The 23218-nt window shown below is 48.6% G+C and overlaps 1 protein-coding gene across 19 annotated transcripts in view; it reads right to left on the reverse strand.

The window, feature by feature from the left end:
- The window catches only part of BBS4 (Bardet-Biedl syndrome 4), a 96532-nt gene that overhangs the window by 4454 nt on the left and 68860 nt on the right, over positions 1 to 23218 (reverse strand). For 18 of the 19 annotated variants that reach the window (XM_050968272.1, XM_050968277.1, XM_050968283.1 and 15 more), the window contains 9 exons: positions 20414 to 20467; positions 15141 to 15268; positions 13573 to 13627; positions 12129 to 12197; positions 10804 to 10956; positions 10481 to 10652; positions 7615 to 7684; positions 2842 to 2983; positions 1568 to 1778 (listed from right to left, as the gene is read on the reverse strand). In XM_050968272.1, coding sequence (XP_050824229.1) covers positions 1568 to 1778; positions 2842 to 2983; positions 7615 to 7684; positions 10481 to 10652; positions 10804 to 10956; positions 12129 to 12197; positions 13573 to 13627; positions 15141 to 15268; positions 20414 to 20467 — 1054 coding nt within the window. The remainder of the gene's footprint in view (positions 1 to 1567; positions 1779 to 2841; positions 2984 to 7614; positions 7685 to 10480; positions 10653 to 10803; positions 10957 to 12128; positions 12198 to 13572; positions 13628 to 15140; positions 15269 to 20413; positions 20468 to 23218) is intronic. The other variant, XM_050968278.1, reaches the window with a different exon arrangement.

Genomic DNA, 23218 nt, shown 5'->3' on the forward strand with positions numbered 1-23218 from the left:
ACCAGGTGGACTGGGCACTGAGGCCCCCTCCTGGAGGCCTTGTGGGCCTGCCCCCCCCCCCCCCCAGAAAAGAGCAATAGAAAGGTCCTCCAAGCTGCCTAGAACGGCAGCGGGCTGGATAGATCAGTCCACTGACAGGGACTGGGGGAGTCCGGGGAGAGGAAGGAGCTGGTTGCTGGGATTCAACTAAGATGGGCCACGGGGAAGTGGCCCAGGGAAACACAGAGCAGCAATTACTAAAGAGACACAGCATGAAGCTGCTATACTTAAAAGGTTCCCTGGGTTGGGACCCAGAGTAGTGTGTGGGACTGGGAAGGGAGGGAATTAGAACTGGGGCACCCCATGGAAGCGGGCTACACTGGGACTGACTCAGCAGGGAGCTGTGGTCAGCAAACTGAGCCTAAGGGGGGTGGCTCAGCAGGAAGCTGGGGTCACTGAGGACTCAAGTACGGGCAGAGTCCCCAGGGAAGAACCCCTTGGGACACTGCTCAGTTCCAGAGTAGGAGCCTTGCCACCTAGCCGGACCAAGCAAGGATACCGTGATGGGCCCTGCTGGACTAGTTAAAGACTGAGCCCAGGCAGAGCTGCAGAGGAGGACACACCAACTGAGGGCACCATGATGGGCCCTGCTGGACTGTTTTAAAAGACTGCGCCCAGGGAGGGCTCCAGGACACTGTGAACATTTTGGATTGTGTACCCCGGGAGGGGTTTGTTTGTTGCACACATGGACAGAGTGTGACTTGGCCAGAGGACTGAGTCACCAAAGACTTGCTGAGAAGCGCAGTGGCCAACAGGGGGCACTGTGAGCAGAGGAAATTGAGGACACTGCAGGTGCACACACACTTGACCAGGGGTGCTTGTGAGAGATGAGTGTATTCTGTTACATGACCATCTGTTCCATCCACATTAACACAACATGCCCCAACAGTGTCAACAAGGAGTAGCCTGTCTCGCTGTTGCCCATTGACTGATGATGATTTTATTCTATTTTCTATCTGCAGTAGGATGGAACTCACTAAAAGGGAGGGGGTCTGGCTGCTGCTTGAGTTACCTGGAACAGCCCAGTGTTTGTTTTGTGAATATGAAAGGATGGCCCCCCTCCATCTTCTCCCCTCTACCAGGAGCCTGCCTCTCTCTTCTGCCCCCTCCAATCTCAGCCACTTGTTTTCTAATGAAGGAAGACAAGGGATCCCACTGTTGACATCACTTCCATCCCAGAGCCAAGGGAGGAAACTGATTTCATGGTCACACACTCACCAGCATAGCTAGGACAGGAAGAGAAACTGTTCGATTTCAGCAACCTCATAGGAGCACTACGCTATAAAACACAGTGCTCGTACTCCATAGGGAGAACACTTTTGTTCCACACACACTTAACTCATGGAGTTGGGCTTGTCACATGCCAAGTTCTTGTGCCTACATGTGAGACATGCAAGTGTCTTGCGAAATATACTCCATATCCTAGGGTACAGGGAGTGGGACAGATGTGCCCACTTGGCAGTGAATACTTCCTCTAATCCCAACACCCTCTCCTCTCATGCCATACAGAGATGCAAAAGAGACCTACCTGTAGAAAGCTGCATAGTCTTCCCATACCCAGCTGCTGAAGACATGGCCTGACCCAGGGCTTGGTTAGAGCCCAGAGGTTGCTGAGTGCTAGAGGGTTTGCTAGATGTAGCAACTCGCTGCTTTGACTTGGAATCTTTGACGGGTTTAGTCCAGACCAGACTCTCCCCCACCTGCAGGGCAGCTCCCACCTTCTGGGCCACATCCACCATCTTCTCGTGCAACAGAAAGAAAGAAAGAAAGGAGAAAATCACCATCAGGAACACTTTCGGCAAGAGCCAGGGTAGCAGCACCTGTTCACGCGGGGACCACTATGCCTCCGCTTCCAACTGTGGGTTTTAGCAGCAGCTTCACTCTAGAGCTGGGCTTACAGCAAGAACCGTGACCAGCTTGGAGGGAACGTGACACACAGTGTAAGGGTTTCCCAACAGGAAATGGCAACTCACAGTGGCCTCCACTCTGGTCGTAGGCACGGGAGTAAGTGGTGCCCCTCGCTAAAGGTGCATTCTTTTTCAAGAAAGGCAGGCTATGCAATACACTACAGCTCGACACTCGGCCCTGAGAAACCTGGGTGAGAAGGAGCTGATTGTGAAGGTTTCAGATGAGGTCACTGACTTCTTCCCCAAATCTCACACACTCAGAGGATGGGAGATGGAAAGAGACACTGCATTTTGTTTCTTACCAGGAGCTACGAGCTCAGATTCAGTATCACAATACACTGCACAGAGTTACATGTAACTGGCTAGCGCAGCCACAGTGCTGTAGAGAAGCACAGTTCTGAAAATCCATTTGCTTCTGAAAGAATCCTTTTTGTTCACAGATTGAAAAAACCTATTTTAATAGCAGAGATGAAGCAAGTAGCTTTCACTGGGCACCTGGTCCAGCTAGATAACTGACCCATTCTCTATTAACTGGACTCAGGTCCCAAAAGATATAGGGACCCTCCTGCTTCTGGATACCACTCAGTGGGTTAACATGCTGTACAGAGGCGTGGTTTCCAAAGAGCACTGAAAGATTCACATTAATTGAGCCATGCAGACCCTCCTGAGGCACACTGAAGATTCCCTAATGGTTCTGACTCAGCTAGGGTGCACCTCAGAACCTTTAGGGACCCTTCAGTGTGCCCCAGCAGGGTCTAGTAAGACCAATTAATGCACCACACATCAGTGCACTCCAGATATCCCCCCATCCCCGTACCCCACCATGCGGACAAGTCCTCTTACAGCACAGGATCACCAGCTATTTGCTTCCAGCTGGCTGTTCTTATTAACGTACCTCAGGATCAAAGTCGAGAGTGCTGTTCTCCTTCAGGGCATTGACCTTCTTCTCCATCTCGTAGTATTGGCATAGTGCTCCCTTCTTATCCCCCTGGTTGTAGAGCAGCACAGCGTAGTTCAGATTGACCAGGGGATTGCACCTGGAGCAGATATACCACAGGATCAGTAACATACACTGCCAAGAGTACCATTCTTAAATCTCAGGTGAGAACCTATCCTGATACTAGCACTGTGCTGAGCTGGCTACATCCGGCAAAGCTGGCGATCCCACGCTACACAGACTACTAAACCAAACAGCCTCCAGGTGCTCCACATGTAACCATGGCAACCTTCCTGGGAAGCAAGTGCTCAGAGCAATGCAGTGAGATTGCTCTAGTGTTAACGTTGTTTTTTTTGAGCGTGAACGCAGTCCCCCACTACCACAAATTATGCAGTCGAGTTTCCCTCATTTGGGGAAATCACAGGGGTCAGCACACCTGCAGTGCAATGGATGAGCCAGTTGTTCAGCTGTTTCTAGTTGAAGCCTCTGGTTTCTGCTGCTCCTAACCTTTCAGGCTGACATGTTCCGTGCTTGATCTCTGCTGGAAAGACCGAGCACATTTGGTTCAGCAATTCTGAAGTAGGAAAAATAATACACTTTTCCTCACCCACAAAAAAACTGTGCAACGTTTGGGACCAGCTCTACAGGCTAAATGGCTGGGGCTGTCACTTACAGTGGGGTGCAGGAACAGCCCCAATGAGACGGTGTGCATGAGTGTGTTCTGGCTAAGAGCGGGTTTGCTGCAGAGCTCCTAGAGAACACCAGGGCAGGGTGAGCTTCTCTGCTTCTTGGCAGGTGTGTAGCTATGGAGGCACCTGGGGAAGCCTGGCTGACAGAGAAGCCATGAACACAAACTGGGTTTGTGTGCACAGTTGCATACAACTTGCTCCAAAATGGCAGCAGGCACCCCCAGTTTGGTGGGGAAATTTGTGCTCAGTGAACTTTGTGCACTGAGCAAGTGAAGTATTCCAGGCAAACCTGGTTTCAATGTTAATGGCTCCTCCGACTGCTTAGCCTCCTGCTAAAGTCTCTCTCTCCGAGCTAAACCTGGGTGGCCACGTGTCTTTGTGCCCAAGGACCATCCAAGGACCACTGGAGGGGAGCCCCACTGTTGCATTCCTTAGCAGATCTGCAGTTGGAGTAAGTGCCTGTGAGTGACACTTTGAGCTGCACTGTGCGGCACCTTTGTACAAATTCCATCCAAGTCTCCCATCCCCTGCCCCAGGGGAGCTGGGTGAATTGGCAGCTGTGAAGTCAGGCTGCTTGTCAACAGGAGGAGGTAGGAAGCATTCTATGGACCCCTCATCTGAGCACCCGCAAATCTTAAAGTGCCCAGAGGTTCAGTGTTCGGGGGGTCTTTACACTGTGCTGGGAAAGCCCTGCTCTGATCCGTATAAGGCTTCCGCTGCTCAGAAGATTTGCAGAAGGGCTCTCTCCTCACAACTGTGGGACAAGACAAGCTGGTGGCGTAAGACCACACGGTTCCAGGTTCTGGAACTGACACATGCCACTGACAGTGTTTGACAAGCCAGCAGAGCCTCAGGATGCTGCAGAACAAAGTTCTCACATCCTTTTTTCCCCCCATCTTCCTTCCCTTCCACCCAAAAAGTCTGTAAAAAGTTCTATACAAGGACAATGTTAAAAATGTGTCAAAGATTAACTTTGCTTCTTTATGTGTATACAGTCAAAGAGAAACAGTTGGTGGTCCTGTAACTGAGGACTGTCTTAACGCGTGTGTACAAAGAGGCTGTGGCATTCCCCGATGTCGGGGTGCTGTGTGGTGCAGTCCTAAGGATGCAATGCTGTGCGTATTTCAGAAACGCAGTTTGTCTCCCAGAATTCTCATTCTCCAAAACTTCCAGGGTCTTAGTTAATGCACAGTAACCCCATGCAGTTGCTTTCCCTCCGGCAGTTCCTGCAGTGCTCTGACAGCGCCAGTTGTGTGGGCAAGCTAAACAAGCGAAACAGTTGACTCCCTCTGCTCTCTGTTGGTTTATGGACATCAGTGGCCAGGTCCCCTTTCTTCCTTGAACAGATAACATGGCTTACATTCTGAGATTCCCAAATTTGCCTGCACTGACAACTCACTAGGAGTCTGAACTCGGCACAAACTTTGTAGAAAACTGAGCAAAGTGTGTCTGCCTCCTTGTGGATACAAACAGGTGATCCACTGAGACAACAGGTCCCAGCAGGCAATGCTCTGTCTTGATCCAAGTGGCCTGATGCTCGCAGTTCATTCTGACTTGCAGGCTGAGAGGTAGAGGGCCATGGGCTGTGTTTGGCAAGGTCCTCTATAGAATCAGAATCACCTTCCAAGGGGAGGGAGACTAATAAGCAAGTGGATTAGAGGCACAGTTTATAGTTGTACTTCTCCCCCAGGGAGGATGACCTTGCATGTAAGAGCAAGGATGAAGTATCTGCATCTGTTGCAACACATGCAGAGCAAGTGGGCAGTGCTTCTGAACGCTAATCAATAAAGTCGCATGAGGGGGCTGACACCCAGTCCCGGTGTGAAAAGAGGCTGTTGGTGCTGGCCATGGAGACCAGCACCTTTACTCTCTCCTACAAGACAGAGGTCACGCTCTTTGTGAAAGGTTCGAGTGCTGGAGACTGAAGCTTTGCAGACATTGAGAAGCAGCAAATCAGACTGTGTGCAGACCTTGACCTGTGTTCCCTCTAATTTTTTCCCACCCATGTGCAGAATAAATTTTGTTGTGTGACACATCACCTTCCTATTGGTGCACATAACAAAATTCATGTGGTGGGGTGAGGCCAAGGAGTTCAGTGTGGGAGGGGGCTCCGGGTGAGGCAGACGGTTGGGGTGCAGGGTGTGGGTTGGGGTGTGTGAGGGCTCTGACTGGGGGTGTGGGCTCTGGGGTAGGGCCAGGGATGAGGGGCTCAGCGCTGGGGCAGAGGGTGGAGGTGCGGGGCTGAGGGTGTGGGATATGGGGTGGGGCTGGGGATGAGGAGTTTGTGGTGCACTAGGGCTCCCCAGGGCTACAGTGGAGAGGGAGGACTCCCCGCCCCGGCTCTGTCTCCCCGCTGCAGCACCTGGGCTCGGGGGGGAGAGGCAGATCCAGGCCGGGTCAGGGCCGGGGGAGGGGCACCTCTCCCCCTGCCACAGCAGGTCCGGGGCCAGGCTGGGGCACCTTTCCCCCAGACGCGGCAGGTCTGGGGCTGGGCTGGGTCGGGGCCGGGGCACATGTCCCCCGGCTGCGGCAGGTCTGGGTCTGGGCTGGGTCAGGGAAGGGGGAGGGGCTCCGCAGCAGGTCTGAGGCTTGAGGAGAGGCATCTCTCCCTGTGGCAGCCCTGAGTCTCAGCACGTCGTATAATAGGCAGCTGCGCAGGTTAGCAGAAATTTAGGCCATGACTATGGGTCACGAGTAAACAATGCGACAATGCCGTAACTAAGGAAACTGTTAAAAAAGTGATCTGATCGCGTTTAGGACCTAACTTATTAATTTCTGTCAACACAGAAGCTAATTTCTAAAGAACTGATCCCACATCTAAAAACCTCACTGCCTCTGTCAGAGCTCAGGAAATAGATACACCATGGAGAACCACCTTTATGCAAAAAACACTGGAGTGGGGGTAGGCGAGAGCTGATTCAGATGAGCTGTCCCCAAAGAGCAGAGAAGGAAGTGGACAGGTAAGACAATCATTATTTACGGAAGCAACGGGAGAAAGGAGACCTGTATATTAGCCACTGCCAGAAAGAGGAGACATCTTTTATAAAGACACCCACAAGCTCCTTTTCTTTCCAGACCTCAGTCTGGCACCCAGGGCAAATATCACGCTGCTGCTGCTGCTGCTATAAAAATTATTTATTGAGATGGAAACAGAAACTGCAGTCAACTGTGAGATATGCCAGAAGAGAATATCCGTGGGAATGGGATAACTGGAGAGAGTACAAGGGATGTCAACTGAACAAACCACAGAGATCCAAGGCTTAAAACAGCCTGAGTTTGCCTCTCAGCAATTAATAGCCGTTGGCTTTAATGTCAGCTTTTATGCGGTTTTGTTTTTCTGCTAATTCTACATGGCTGCGGCATCATGAGAGTGCCAGGTAGTTAGGCAGCGTTTGTAAAGCTGAATTCTTTGATCTACCCACAAAACACACTACCAAGCAGCCAGAATGCGCTCCTTAACTCATCTGATCCCCTGACAACACACAGAGGGGCTTAGATTCTGAAAGCTGGAAGAAAGATAAAGGACTTGGTGGGCAGTGAATTTGATTTGAATGCTTGTTTCAGATATGCAGCGTGCTCCCTTATTGTAGGTATATTGTGTAGTGTTCCCAAGTTACCTATGACACATTATTGGCAAAGGTGCAGTTCGACTTTCAAAAGCAACTCAGTAAAAAGAGCACAGTGGGGAACTGTGTATCTTGTCTCTCAATAACTCGTGTCTAAATGTGCTCAGTTTATGAGCTTTCAAACAGCCTTGCAAATTCTCATCAGGTTCCCTAAGTCAGCCTCAGATTTTCCTCCTTACACCTCTTCACAAGTAACATTATGCAGGCCCCATTTCTTCAATGAGATTGCATGGTTGTAGTGGGAACTGAGGGCAGGATTTGTCCACATGATTTGACCACAGTTAACAATTCTGCTGATGCATGATTGGGAAGAGACTCCAGCTGTCTCTCCCAGTGCTGTGTAGGGCTAACAGGAGTAAGAACTTTGCTACTAAAGTGAGCAGGTCAACTCTCAATACATTAGGATTAAGACTTACTGGTCCAGCGCTACAGCTTGCTCATAGGATCGTTTAGCATTCTCAACATCTTCGAGGTTTGTCAGAGCCACTGTCCGAAGAAACACAGGAACACAAATAAGATCACTAGCAATGCAAAGCCTCCAATGCACTCCTCAGAAATGGATTTTTCTGATTTCCCAGGCATACAGCCTATTTGCAAAGGATAGTTCTAAATGTCAATGCTTTATTCCACTTCTCTTGGAACCTCTGCACTGGAATCAGGAACAGCAATGACACCTCCACAGGAACTGATTTTAAACTGTTTAGCTAGCTGAAAGCATGGGACAAACATTCCTATTAAACCTGTCAATCAAGATTTTTGTAGCTAGCTATGCCCACTCCACAGCATGTCTTGCTTCTATGCAGAAACCAATACCACTATGAACACCTCCACACCCAGCCAACTGCAGTAAAGTAAGTAAATGGAAAGAAAATGGTGAATTCTCTGTAACTTGAAGTCTTTAAACTATGATTTGAGGACTTCAGTAACTCAGCCTGAGGTTATGGGTCTATTTCAGGAGTGTGGGTGGGAGGTGTGAGAGGTTCTGTGGCCTGCGATGTGCAGGAGGTCAGACTAGATGATCACGATGGTTTCTTCTGATTTTAAAGTATCAGAGGGGTAGCCGTGTTAGTCTGGATCTGTACCCACGAAAGCTCATGCTCCAAAACGTCTGTTGGTCTATAAGGTGCCACAGGATTCTTTGCTGCCTTTTCTGATCTTAAAGTGTATGAGACCAGAAGTTGAGTTCCAGAAAGAAGAGAGACATTAGCTGTCTGTCTGGATTCTAGGCATCCTGCAATTAAGCTACCTGCTCAAAGTCAGGGCTTCTATACAGGTTACTCAGTGGCGGATTTAGAATTAGTGGGGCCCTGTGCTCAGCTTCATTTTTGGGACCCAGCCAAGAAAAAGAACACACACTCTTATCTCCCCCCTGCCCCTGTTTTTCATTCTTTTTTTTCTTCATCCTCCTCCTATAAGTAATAGCAAGTAAATGAAAATAAACTGAGGTATCTTGATTGTTTTTGTTGTCTAACATTTTCCAGAGACCACTTGAAAATGGCTGAGGGTCTCGGCGGACCACTTAATGATTTTTCCAAACACTGTTTGTACCATTAGCTAACTATTATAAAGCACTTTGGATAAGAGCGTTTTATTTAAAAAAAAAATTGTAAAAACAACATTGGAGTACATGGTCTGGCCACAAGTTAGGGTGTGGGAAGGGGCACAGGGCTGGGACAGGGAGTTGGGGTGTGGAGCGCTTACCTGGGGCAGGTCCCATTTGGTGTGAGGGGTGCAGGTGAGGGTGTGTGCAGGAGTCAGGGAGGACAGGGAGTGTGTGAGGGGGGTGCAGGAGTCAGGGTTGGGGGTGCAGGGTCTGGGAGGAAGTTAGGGTGCAGGAGGGGGCTCAGGTCTGGCCAGGAGTTAGGATGCAGGAGGGGGCTTGGGGTTGGGGTGTGGAGCATTTACCTGGGGCAGCTCCAATTTGGTGCGAGGGGTGCAGGTGGGAATGGGGGGAGAGGGTGCAGGAGCTCGTTTGGTGCTCAGTGGGGATGTGGGGGGTGCAAGAGTCAGGGCACGGGACGTGAGGGGGCTGGGTGTGAGAAGGGTGCAGAAGTCAGGGCTGGGGGTGCAGGGTCTGGGAGGGAATTAGGATGCAGGACGGGGCTCAGAGTTGGGGTAAGAGGTTAGGGTGTGGAGCGCTTACCTGAGGCAGCTCCCATTTGGTGCAAAGGGGTGCAGGTGGGAATGTGGGGGGGGAGGTGCAGAAGCTCCCATTTGGTGTTCAGGGTGGTGATGTAGGGGGGTGCAGGAGTCAGGGCATGGGGGGCGGGGTATGTGTGGGAGGTACAGGAGTCAGGGAGAGCAGGTTGCTGGGAGTGGAGGGGGCAGGAGTCAGGGCAGGGGGCTGGGGTGGGGGGGGTGCTTCCAGCCCCCTACCCCGAGTGGCTCACAGCAGGGGTTTGGGGGAGTATGTGTAGGGTGAATGTGGGGGACACACCTTTGCTCCGCCCTGCCCCGATTCCATCCCCTTCCCCAAGGCCCTGCCCCCACCTCCTCCCCTGAGCGCCAACAAACAGCTGTTTGGTGGTGGGGGAAGCGGCACGCTCAGGGGAGGATGCGGGGGAGGGAAGAGCCTGGCTGGTGGGTGCAGAACCTGCAGCATGAGCCCTAGGAGCCGGCAGGACCAAGCTTTTGCCCCTGCAGCTGCCCGACACTTGGGCCCTCTGTTGTTGGTGGGCCCCATGCCAGGGCACCCTGTGTTTTACTGTAAATCCACCTCTGTGCTTACCCAGGTTGTTTAATCTCCCAGCGCCTCTACCAGAGTAGAGGGAACAAGGTGAATCCCCCTCTTGAATGTACACAATCCCCTTACCAGTGGGCTTGCAATGCCTGGTTTCTAGTTTTTCTAACCTTGGATTTAGTGCTGGTGAGGAGTGCCAGACTGAGGATACCACAGAAACCCCAGTGCTCTAAGCACAGAAGTCATTGCATGACCAGCACCAGAGCAAGCTTCTCTGCATCACCCCACAATGGTCCTCCCACAAAAGCTGGGATCAGCCATGGTGGTTTGGTGGGACTACACACTAGTCTATAGCAAAAACTGTATTTCGATGAGCAAGAAGGCATTGACTTTTGGTCACTGCTGATCTGATTTCAAACCAGCCCATGACCTGGTGATGAAAAACTTTTGAATACCAGAGTGCTGAGTTATCCAGTCTCAGATAACAACTGGCATCAGCTCTTGCTTTCCCACCGTAAAATCTGGTATTTCCCAAAGACGATATTCATACAGCTCTGTGGGGTAGGAGTAAGGGGAAGGGGCAGAAGGGAAGGGCCATTTACCTGCCAGGAGCATGTAGAGCTCTCCCATCCGGGGCTGGAAGTTGACAGCAGCGCTGAGAAAGTGGAAAGCAGATGCATACTGCTGCATTGTCAGGTGGACTAACCCCAAATTGTACAGAATCTTCCAGTCAAAAGGAGATAAGTAGTTGGCTCGCTTCAGGCAACTGATAGCCTGCAAAGAGGAACAACACTGCTAGTAACGTGCCCTGAGTGGTCAAGACTTTCTCCAGTCTCCACCACAGAGGGAGGCTCCTTGTTTTATATTTGTTCTTACACAAATCAAATTAAATATAGTTGGAAATGGAAGGGAACCAGGCACTTACTGCCACGTATTTCTTCTTGCCGAAGAAGCACATTCCAATGTTGTTCCATAATGGGGGGCTTTCAGGCATGGTGTAGGCTATTACCCTGTACTTGGTGAGGGCTACATCAAAATCACCGTGAGTCTGCATCATACTGCCAGCTGCCAAGATAGCCTTCAAAAGAGCTCGACAGTGAGTGGTTGAGACACTGAGCTTCCCCAAACACAGTGAGGAGAAAATGCTATGAAGTTATTAAACTAAAAACAAGACCAATGGTTTGAGTGAAGAGTCTCTTTGGGGAACTTTCTGCTAGAGAATTGAGAACAACTGGGAAATCTACATCCTGGCTCGGAGAGGGCAGGGCATTGGGAAGGGTCCCACACTTTCCACATTCTCTTTCCTGTTCAATGTGGCTAATAAACGCTGCATCCTGACTAGCTAATACTCTTTCAGTGATTCACAATAACAGCTTCCAGAAGTCTGGGCTCTGAAAAGGTTTCTTTTATATGACAAACTGGAACAGAAACCTTCTCAGGGCAACTTAAGAGGAGATGAAAACATTCCTTAACTCCAAGGCATGTACAGCAAACCCTGGACAGCTCACACTACTGGCTGAGGGTGACAGCAAACTACTGAACATATGTGATTAAAAAGAAATCAAAGATACTGCACCAAAATTTACTTAGTTTAAACTAAACTACATTTGTCTAATAAATTATTTGTAATACTTCACAGTGAGCTGGCGTAAAGTCTGGAAAAGTAATGTAGTCTTCATCATAATAATACTTGGTTTGTATTTATTCATTGCTTTGCCATCCATAGATCTCAAAATGATTTACATTATCCCCATTATTCAGATCCCATCCTCAACTAGCTAGACCAAAGTTACCCCTCACTATAGCTCACAGAGAGACCGTGTAAGAATTATGATCTGTGCAGACTAGCAAAGGAATGATGTTCCACCACACCATCCTTATTCACTTGTGTCTGTGTTCTGCTCCAGAAAGTTGCAGAGGTACACTGAATTCCCAGGAATGTGGTGCACAGCTCTCGTCATGAATTGCAACAGTTTGAAGTAATAGGTTAGAGAAAAGCAATTTCCATTTGTTTAAAATTCTTCTATGGAAAATATATTAAACTTTCCATTATAAGCAAATAGGCCCCACAGATAACACCCTCTAGCCTCATCAAATGGAGGCCACAGAAATGCGTTTTGGAACAAGCTTTTTGGGAGCATGGCCCCCTTTTCAGCCCATGCTCTGGTACTGGGGATATTTTACACAAGAATTAGTTTTTATGGGCCTAATGCCATCACTAAATTGGCTTGTATATATTCTTCATGGTACCTTATAATTGGTGGGATCATATGTAAGTGCATTTCCAAGATGTTCAAATGCCTTCTGATAAACCCCAAGCTGGGAAAAGACAAAGGAGTGTCAGAAATGCAGGCTCAGAAGGGTTAAATGTGCAGATAACAAACAGTGTTTTTGGTTATCACTTAAAGTAAGGGATTCAGAAGAGTTAGCTTTATTCTGTTGCAGTTACACTCTCACGTGTGCAGTGCTCTTACTTCACAATCCACAACCAGCTGGAACAAAACGGATTCCTCTGATAAAAGAGGGAACACAACTCAACTTGATGCAGACTGTCTAGCCCAGAAAATAGATTTCTATATAGTTGTGTTGGGGAATAAGAATGAATTGGAGTTTTTTCTACAAAGGAGCAGGGACTGACTTCCTGAGCACCATAAGCCACAGCACAGATTCCCTGACCACTTTTCCTCCCTCCCCGTGCTCTTCACAGCGCCCTTCCCTGGACAGAAATGCCCCAAAGTCTATCTGCTTAGACTGCCCTCAGCTACTGAAGTCAATGGGACTTGAGTGCTCAGCAGCATTGCAGGCCCATACAGTAGTCAGGCTAACCCTGATCACATGCTTAAGTCCCACTGGATTCAATGGAGATGCTCAGGAATTACACTGGTATAATTAAGATATCAATTCAACCCATTATTCAAACTCCATTACCTTCCTCCTCCCCCAGAACTGCCCCAGTGCCTACTGACAGAAGGTATCTAACCCTGCTGTGACTCATGGAGACAATCAAGACTGGCAAGGTATTTGGAGTGAATTTTGGAGTCCAGGGATGTGACACACCACAAACAAGGGAAGTCACAGCGTGGACAGTTGTGCAAGTTTCTGCCCACGCTACTCTGCCCAAGTACCATACTTCGCTCTGCCTCTCCTGCTCCCTCCACAGCTCTACTGATGTCCTTCAATCTTGGCCTGCAGCCCCTTCAGCAAAGGATGACAGCTGTACCAAATACTGCAGTGAGGAGGTAGATTGGGAGACAGATGATCTTTTGCTCATGACCCAAGTCCCCAGTGATAAACGTGCTTGTGTTATTTAAATCAATTCCAATTTTCTCCAAGGTGCATTAGTGTTAAACAATTTCACGGCTGCTCTCCTAGGAGAATAACTCACTAAGCTCCATCCCCAGAAACAAGATGATGACTAGTCAAGTTTTATTGTACTTAGGAGAATGAGCAACACAATTAGGGCAGTAGCCAAACAGAATTCCTGCTCTGGCTCAGAACCAGGAAATCAAGTTACCCCCCTTCAGGAGCCAAATGAGAAAAGAAGAGACAGAGGAGCAAGCTCCATCTTGTCTGATGTGGCCTTTTGAGAAATATGTCAAACGCACACGGAGATGAATAGAAATTTACTCCAGATGCAACTGCCAGGCTATTTAAAATATAATTAGGTCCACATAGTAGCAACAGTGTTTAGTACCTGCAAATAGAGTAAACCCAGGGTCGTAAGCAGCTCTGTGTTTTCTGGAGAAAACCTGAAATACAAAACCCAAAGTTTTACAATGTCTTGGTGGTACTAATACAGGGTGCAGTACGGAACCCGAGACTCCACTCAATATAAGAAAGATCCCTCTTACTACTGCTAATAAAACCAACTAATAACATCGCCCTCACCACCTCCGCGTGGTTTTTATGGCACATGTTATATCTAAACACCTCAAAATGTTTTACAAAAATGAATCACTCCTCATGCCCCTCTGGGAAGTAGGGAGTATTTTATGTGGGTAAAGTGAAGTGCAGGAGGTTAAATGTCTTGTTTAAGATCTCTCAGTGAGTCAGTGTCAGAGCTGGAAACAGATCACCTTTCCCAAGGCAGAATGCAGGCGATAGCTTTATGGTTGATGGGTAACATACACTACCCCATTCAGCTGAACTGAGAACAACACTGACTCACCCAAAATGGACACTTAAAATTAACGTGTCACGTGTTTTCAGTTGCCGTTTGTGATTCCCAAGCCCTCATCTGTACAGTTTTGTAGGCTCTTCAAAAAGCCTCCCCATTTTCAAGGCCTTTCAAGCAAATACTAAATATAATGAATAATAAGCAGCAGAGAGAGAAAAAGCAGGTTGCGGACACCACATACTAATGAACTAGCTGCTTATACAGAGAGTTAGGTTCCAAACCCCAGTTTGGAAGGTGCATTGTGCTAACACCTATAGGTCTCAACCAGGTTGAAATCCCATTGTGCAAAGTGCTGTACAAGGATAAAGCAAGGACAGAGTTTGGAATCTCCAATAGGCGAGGCATACTTCGGTTGTAAGGTCTTTGTGTTCTCTGTTTGGTTATGATAATACAAATAATAAATTACACCACCACTGACAGGAGGATGAGAAACAGGAAAGAATGGGGTAACAAAACTAATAGGATGCTTTAGCTCAGACTAGCTGTGTGCACAGTTCCAATGAGCAGCAGTAACTGCCAGTAGTCTTTCCTGGATATTTGTCCACTATGCAAAACCACTGCTAATTTAGCTGGTGTGGGACAATGCAGATCAGGATTGAGGGACTGGGCTGGAAAACTCACAGCATCAGCCTGACTCAAGCCTCACTTTCAGACCCTCACTTTCATGCACCAAAGATTCACCCAGTGAAGTATATAATAATCCAGTAAGTTCAAAATGGCTGTTGATTGCTCACTGCTCTTGCCAACAGTAAAGCGGGGACAGTTGTGAGCAGCAATCATTCAACTCTGTGTTTCAGGCTTTAGCACATGGATCATGGGATTTGAGAAGTGGATTCTGTATACATTTGCTGCCAGCACCTCCATTCATGTGTCTTCCACTCTTCTCTTGGCAAGGACTTCAAAGAGGTACCTCTGTCCTTAACACATTGTCAGCTGGAGTAAGACTACTGCAGCCAAGATCAGAAATAGTACAAAGCTGAGAAACTCCAGATCTGCCCAGGAGCACTGTCATTTTAAAAACATAAGACACATTCCTGAATTCACCAATCAAAATTCTCCTAAGAGGTGGGGGATGAAATTCTTACTCCACTGCTTTCTTATAGACTTCGATGGCTTTGTCGGTCTCCCCTTGCAGCAGGTGAATTTTTCCAAGCATCATGTATGTCAGATCATGCCTGTTGAGCTGCAAGGCATTGTTCAGCTGGTCTTTTGCCTACACACAAAACCACACACAGAAGAGACAGAGAGTAAAATCAATGTGGTTGCACAGTTCACAATGAAGCAATGACCCAAAAGCTGTCAGCTGTGAGCACCAACCCTCGTGTTACTACATGGAGAGAAAAGGGATCAAAGGTTCCAGCCAAGCTTGAAGAATCTTATTATAAAGGCCCAGCCTATGAGGTGGTTGTTGAATAAAGCTCTGCAACAGGAGTCATGAGTTTTTAGGGAGAGCACTTCAAAGCTGAGCACTTCAAGCCAAAGCAAAACATATTGATCTGCCAAGAGAGATACAGAGGCCTGTTTGTTCCTGTAGAGTAACCGAGATCCCTTGAGGGCTGCTAAGTTTGTTACCTTAACATATGCACTTACAGTTCGCTTTTCTGCAAAATGCTCCTGGCTCATTGCTAGCATGATTGCCATGTAAATACAGAAAGAATTCATCAGCTCTAGCCAGGCACACGTAAATCCCCTCCAATGGGAAACACTTCCAAACTCATGTTACTATAACATCTTCCTCTTCCTCCCAAGCTGAGCCAGTAGGAGGGCAATAAAAGTTTGCAGCTTTCTAGCACATGGCACGTTAAAAGAAGAGATGCTGACAAGGTAAAAGACTGAAAAGGATTTATGCAGTACCGGATATTCATTACCAGCAAATGTTAAACAGCCAGCAGTCTCCATGGGCTTCATTACATTTTATAGGTCCATGTGATGTTATGTAAGAAGTATGCACACCCCAGAGGTAAGGCTGTCCGACTAATGGGACACTTTATAGCATAACAGGTCCCAAATTTGAGATACCTTTTTCTTTCAAAAGTAGTCTCATATACATATATTTTCCCCATAAGCCAAATGAATGAAGGGACATCACCACAGATGGCAGGTCCCAGATATGGACCTACCTTCTAAACATCTCACTGTTGCTTTGCAATGATAGGGAAAGGAGTATGAGTAGAGCCTTGCACACCTGTGGATGCGGACATCCGCGGACCGTGTTTGCAGATTGAGGATCGGATGCAAATACACATTTTGTATCCGTGCAGGGCTGTAAGTACGAGCTCAACAAAGGATTGCAGTATTCTTAATAGAAGCAGTTTTAAAGGGGGCCTGACCTAACTACAACGTTGCTGTGATGCTGACTGTAACAGACACAATGAGTCCACCACCCTGCTTGATGGTGCACTTAGATTGTGTAATTCAGTATGAATTTTAAGATGAATATAGCTCCCACCTGAGGCAGCAGACAATATTTGATCTCTGCCAGGGATTGATTGGTAAGGGAATTTTTACATTTTTAGAAGCGGGGAGTGGGAAGATCAAATTGGGAACCATTCGTTCCCTTGAAATGCTGTGTTCTCCATCTAAAATGGACACCTCACAAAATCAACACCAGCAGCTTAGTTCTCATCAAGTGAAGCCATGCAGTGACATCTAAGTGAGTAGCATGAAATGACATGTTTGGAGGGAGTGCAAGGGGATTGAGAGTCCAATTTCAAATTTCTTAGGTGTTCTTTTACTAGTTGCTAAGCACCAGCAGCACTGCCAATGCATCCACCCCCATCCATCCACTCCACAGCAGTGGGGCTGCTCTATGACTTCTGCTCCAGGCTTCCTGTGTGAATAGCTTCCACATCACTAGCAAGCCCATGCAATGGAGGCACGGAAAAGAGGTGAGCCCCTCGAGCTCAGCTGCTCTGCAGTGTATAGGACCCCTTGGTACCTCCAACATAGAATCTCCAAATCCTGCCCTCAGCCCTGTGCAGAGCCATTCCTCAGCCCCTGAGAACTTCACACCACTAAGCCCAGCTGCTTGGACCATATGCTGGGGCCAGGATTTGGGCCTTACACCTTTCCCATCTTCAGGAAGGTACATCCCACAGGTTATAACCACCTCCAAGAGGCTAGAAACTCATCTACACCTTTGTAAAAGGCTCCAAAGACAGGAGGCGCATCCCCTCATGTCAGAGTGTGGTTTGTTATCCAGCTAGACAGGCAAACTCTAGGGGTCATCTCAGAATGGCCAGAAGACTTCTTTGAAAAATGGAAATACCCTCTGGAAAATCCTAGTTCAGACAAGGCCCATTGGACCCTGTCTGGACTAGAGTTCGTGGTCGCTTTGTAACCCAAGTTCACTGGTTGCCAGTTTACTCAAATTAATTCCCACAACTGCAATGGCACATATAAACACCCCACATTGCTTTTAAACAGGAAATTAAGTTTATTCTATGGCTTAGCCTAGAGTGAACGACAAACATTTAGGAAGATGTCCACATTTGCAGTTATAGTCCTGTTGCTTAACTTGAGTGAAGTGTCAGTCCTGAGTTACAGCATGACCAAGAAGTCTAGTTTAGACAGGGTCTGGGAGGCTTCCACCATCCCCTTTCGGCTATCTCCAAACCTCACTTCACTATGCACATTGCCAGGAGGATACATCTATTAGTTAGGGACTCATTAGTGGCTGATTTGTAAAGGGCTGAATGCCAGAATTTTATTGATGTAGCTGCGCTTGTGAGTTTATAAACAGAGAGCTCTGCTGTATTAACGTAGATGGAATAAATAGGCCCAAAGAATCAAAAGTGTTAACATGACCTTCAGAGTATGTCTAAACTGCAATTAAACATCCTCCCCACTCGCAGGGTCCGAGAGCTCAGGCTTCAGCCCAAGACTAAAATGTCCACACTGCAATTTTACAGCTCCGCAGCCTGGGCCAGCTTGCATGGGTCAGCTGTGGGTGTTAAACAAACTGCAGTGTAAATATACCCTAAGCCCTGGTCTACACTACGAGTTTAGGTCGAATTTAGCAGCATTACATTGATATAACCCTGCACCCGTCCACATGATGAAGCTATTTTTTTCAACTTAAAGGGCTCTTTAAATCGATTTCTGTACTCCTCCCCCGATGAGGGGATTAGTGCAGAAATCGACCTTGCTGGGTCGAATTTGGGGTAGTGTGGTTGTAATTCAATGGTATTGGCTTCCGGAAGCTATTCCAGAGTGCTCCATTGTGACCGCTCTGGACAGCGCTCTCAACTCAGATGCACTGGCCAGGTAGACAGGAAAAGGCCCGTGAACTTTTGAATTTCATTTCCTGTTTGGCCAGCATGGCAATCTGCAGGTGAGTGCAGATCTCATCAGCAGAGGTGACCATGATGGAGTCCCAGAATCGCAAAAGAGCTCCAGCATGGACTGAACCGGAGGTATGGGATCTGATCGTTGTATGGGGAGATGAATCCATGCTATCAGAACTCTGTTCCAAAAGACAAAATACCCAAACATTTGAAAAAAATCTCCAAGGGCATGAAGGACAGAGGCTATAACAGGTACTCACAGCAGTGCTGAGGGAGGGTCGACTGATGACATGGCTTACAGAGTTGGCTTACAGGGAATTAAAATCAACAAAGGGGATGTGTTTGCATCAAGGAAAAACACACACAACTGTCACACAGAATGGCCCCCTTGAGGATTGAACTCAAAACCCTGGGTTCAGCAGGCCAATGCTCAAACCACTGAGCTATCCCTCCCCCCACTATTCCAAGCAGGACTGAATCTCCATTAAACTTTTCAATGTGCTCCTGACAGACCTCACCGAAACGACTGTCAGCCGTTGATTTCACGGAGGGAGGGAGGGAAGGGGGGAGCAAATGAATACAAAACAAATCTGGTCTCTTTCTTGTTTTGATCCACTCCATCTCTCTTATACATCTTAGGCTGGCAGCAGACGTTGCAGTATGACTGCTAGGCATCGTTGTCTCCTGGCTGTTTGCCAGAAGATGGTGCACTACAATTGCTAGCCATCATTGTCTCCTGGCTGCTTGCCAGAGGACGCAGCAGTACGATTGCTAGCCATCGCTGGCTCCTGGCTGGTTGTCAGAAGACGGTGCAGTACGACTGCAGGCAGGACTGAATCTCCAGGAGATGAAACTTATAATGAGAATGACTTGGAGTCACTCCCATTTATGTCCAGACACCCCTGACAGACCTCACTGAGGTCTGCTAGGAGCACCCATGTCTGCCCAGATGCCCCGGCTGACCTCACTGAGGTTGGCTAAAAGAGCACCCAGGAGTACGACGACGAATGCTACCAATCGTAATGCACCATCTACTGCCAAAAGGCAATGAGCTGCTGCTGTGTAGCAATGTAGTACCACGTCTGCCAGCACCCAGGAGATGTACAGTGATGGTGAGCTGAGCAGGCTCCATGCTTGCCGTGGTATTGCGTCTGCACGGGTAACCCAGGAAAAAAGGTGAGAAATGATTGTTTGCCATTACTTTCACTGGGGTGGGGGTGGGGGGGGGGGTGCCTGACAACGTACCCAGAACCACCTGTGACAATATTTTTGACCCACCAGGCACTGGGATCTCAACCCACAATTCCAGTGGGTGGGGAGACTGTGGAAACTGTGGGATAGCTACCACAGTGCAATGCTCCGGAAGTTGATGCTAGCCACAGTACTGTGGACGCACTCCGTCGAGTTAATGGTCTTAATGGTCTTAAGTGAGGACTCACACAATCGACTGTATAAAATCAATTTCTAAAAAACTGACTTCTATACATTCAACCTAATTTTGCAGTGTAGACATAGGCTAGGTCTACACTGTGGGGGGTGTGGTGTCAACCTAAGATACGCAACTTCAGCTATGCGAATAGCGTAGCTGAAGTTGGCGTATCTTAGGTCGATTTACCTGGCTGTGACGACAGCGGCAAGACAACCGCTGCCACTCCTTCGTCGACTCCGCTTTTGCCTCTCACCATGGTGGAGTTCCGGAGATGATGGCAGAACTATCAGGGATTGATTTTATCACATCTACACTAGACGCGATAAATTGATCGATAGCTACCCGCCGATCTGGCGGGTAGTGTAGACATACCCATACCCTAACTGTGCAACATTAAACAGTTTTAAACAAAGTTTAAACAAAATTCTGTTGCACACTATCTGGCCTGTGTAGACCCTGCTGGTGCACACTAAAACTTCCCTAATGTGAGAAGTTTTAGTGCACACCAGCAGCATCTACACGGACTAGTTAGTGCACAACACGTTGGTACGCATTAGAATTCACACCCATCTGGTGCGCATTGCCACACCATGTAGACAGGCTCTGAGTGATGTTGTTTGGACAAGACAAGCACTCGAGTTACCTTGTTGAAATGCTTCAGGTACATGTAGCACACGCCCAGGTTGTGGCAGATCTCCTACATATAAAAGGAAAAAGCTGCATAAGGGTGAATTTGACATTGGATAATCAGAAAAAGACTAGTAACGGTTATTGGTTTGGATGGGAACCTCCATGGACTTTGTAGTTCAAAGAACTTGCTACACTTCAGCCATTTTGATATCTACTTGTCTTGACCCTCAGTATAAAGAAGAGTACATCCCAGGGGAGGTGACAGCAAGAGAGCAGTGAGGACAACAGAGGGAAGGCCTGTGCAAAGGGATCTATACTTGGCTGAGACTGCACTGGATTCCCAGTGGGGAGATATGAATCCATCACATGTGACCTCTATTATACCAAGAGACCCTCTCAAAACATCCTTAGTCTATGATAAACACAATTTGAAAGTGGGCCTAACTGACCAAAATACAGGTCCTGTACCAGAGAGGCTGGGATCCTTTCAGCATCCTAACTATGCTGGTGGCACCATAGGAAACATTTACACCAATCCAGTTCATGGCTAAGAATTTGTTAACAGACAAGCTACAGCCTGTCTTTTCCCATTCTGGGGGATGTGAGGAGCAATGCCAAGCAGCAGAGCACCCCCATAAGTTTCCCTTCTTTTTCTGCTAAAAACGTACCCCACTTTACCAGTGTAGAAATTCTCTACATTCCCTAGGTAGATCTCTAGGAGAGAGAATGCAGTCTGTGGAATATTTTACCCTCCTATCACAACAGAATGGCCCTCTCCTATGCACAACCCTTCCAGTTGTGAAGAACGGTAAAGACACAAAACACAGGTCAAGGCTGGGTTGAGTCGGTAGGGTGCTTCCACACAAGGAAAGTGAAAGTATCAACTCTGACTCCAGCACTGAGCGTGTTATGGAGATATCTGTTGATGCCTGCCAGATGGGGTAGTAAAAAAACGGTTACCCACCTTTTGGTAACTGTTGTTCTTCGAGATGTGTTGTTCATGTCCATTCCAAGCAGGTGTGTGCACGCTGCGTGCACGTCAGCTGGAAGATTTTCCCATAGCAGCGTCCGTAGGGTCAGCCCTGGTGCCTCCTGGAGAGGTGCCACTACGGCGCCCTATAAAGGGGCCCGCCCACCCTCCACCCCCCCTCCACCCCCTCAGTTCCTTCTTGCTGGCACTCCGACAGAGGGGCAGGAGAGTGGGTATTGGAATGGACATGAACAACACATCTCGAAGAACAACAGTTACTAAAAGGTGGGTAGCCGTTTTTTCTTCTTCGAGTGGTTGTTCATGTCCATCCCAAGCAGGTGACTCACAAGCCTGAACCTAGGTGGTGGGGTCGGAGTTCACTAATGACTGGAGCACTGCACGATCAAAGGCTGCATCATCCCTAGCCTGGTGCGTGATGGCATAGTGTGAAGTGAACGTGTGGATGGAGGACCACGCGGCCGCTCTACAGATCTCCTGAGTCAGGATCTGAGCCAGGAAAGCTGCGCCCTAATGGAGTGGGCCGTGACCGGAGGGACAGAGGTCTTAGCTATGTGGTAGCATTCCCGGATGCAGGTCACGATCCATGAAGAGATCCGCTGAGAGGAGACCGGGAGCCCTTTCATGCTATCCGTCACCGCGATGAAGAGCTGAGTAGAGCATCTGAATGGCTTGGTACGCTCAATGTAAAAGGCTAAGGCACTGCGGACATCCAGGGAATGTAACCTCCGCTCCTCACTGGAAGAGTGAAGTTTCGGATAAAACACCGGGAGAGAAATATCCTGTCTCATGTGGAACTGTGATACAACCTTGGGGAGGAAGGCCGGGTGAGGTCTAACTTGGACCTTGTCCTTATAAAAGACAGTGTACAGGGACTCGGATGTTAATGCCCTGAGCTCCGACACCCTCCTGGCCGAGGTGATCGCCACGAGGAAGGCGGTCTTATATAACAAGTACAACAGGAAGCACGAAGCCAGGGGCTCAAAGAGAGGTCCTGAGAGAACGGAGAGGACCAGATTCAGGTCCCAGGCAGGAGCTGGCCGACGAACATGCGGAAATAGCCTGTCCATACCCTTGAGGAAACGCCTGAACAGCGGGTTTGCAAACACCGAGGTACACCCCTCTCCCGGGTGGAAAGCCGAGATGGCCACCAAGTGAACACATATCGAGGAGAGGGAGAGGCCCAGTTGTCTGAGGTGAAGCAAATAGTCTAGGATAATAGAGATAGGGACCCCCCAGAGGATTGTGACCTCGCTGACCCGACCATATGGAGAAGCACTTCCCTTTGGCCAGGTAGGTGGTCCTGGTTAATGGTTTCCTACTACCCAGCAGCACTTGTCTGACCTGCTGGGAGCACTGCATCTCCGCGGGGTTCAGCCATGGAGCATCCAGGCTGTGAGGTGGAGAGGTTCCAGGTTCAGGTGGCGGAGGGAGCCCCAGTCCTATGTGATCTGGTCCTGGAGTAGGGGCAGCGTCAGGGGTGCCTGAACGGACATGTGCAGGAGTGACGTGCACCAATGTTGGCATGGCCACGCCGGAGCTATCAGGATTACCCGTGCCTGGTCCCTGCGAATCTTCAAAATCACCCTGTGTATCAGGGGGAATCGGAGGAAAGGCGTAGAGCAGACCGACCCCCCAAGACTGGAGAAAGGTGTCCGACAGAGAACCATGACTGCGGCCCAGGAGGGAGCAGAATCGTTGGCACTTTCTGTTTTCCCTCAAGGCGAACAAGTCTAACTGGGGAAAGCCCCAGAGGTGGAAGATTGAGCGTACTACGTCCCGTCGGAGGGACCACTCGTGACCCCGGAACAAGCAGCTGAGGGTGTCTGC

This window comes from Gopherus flavomarginatus, chromosome 9 (genome assembly GCF_025201925.1).
Source record: "Gopherus flavomarginatus isolate rGopFla2 chromosome 9, rGopFla2.mat.asm, whole genome shotgun sequence".
Taxonomy (NCBI): Eukaryota; Metazoa; Chordata; order Testudines; family Testudinidae; genus Gopherus; species Gopherus flavomarginatus.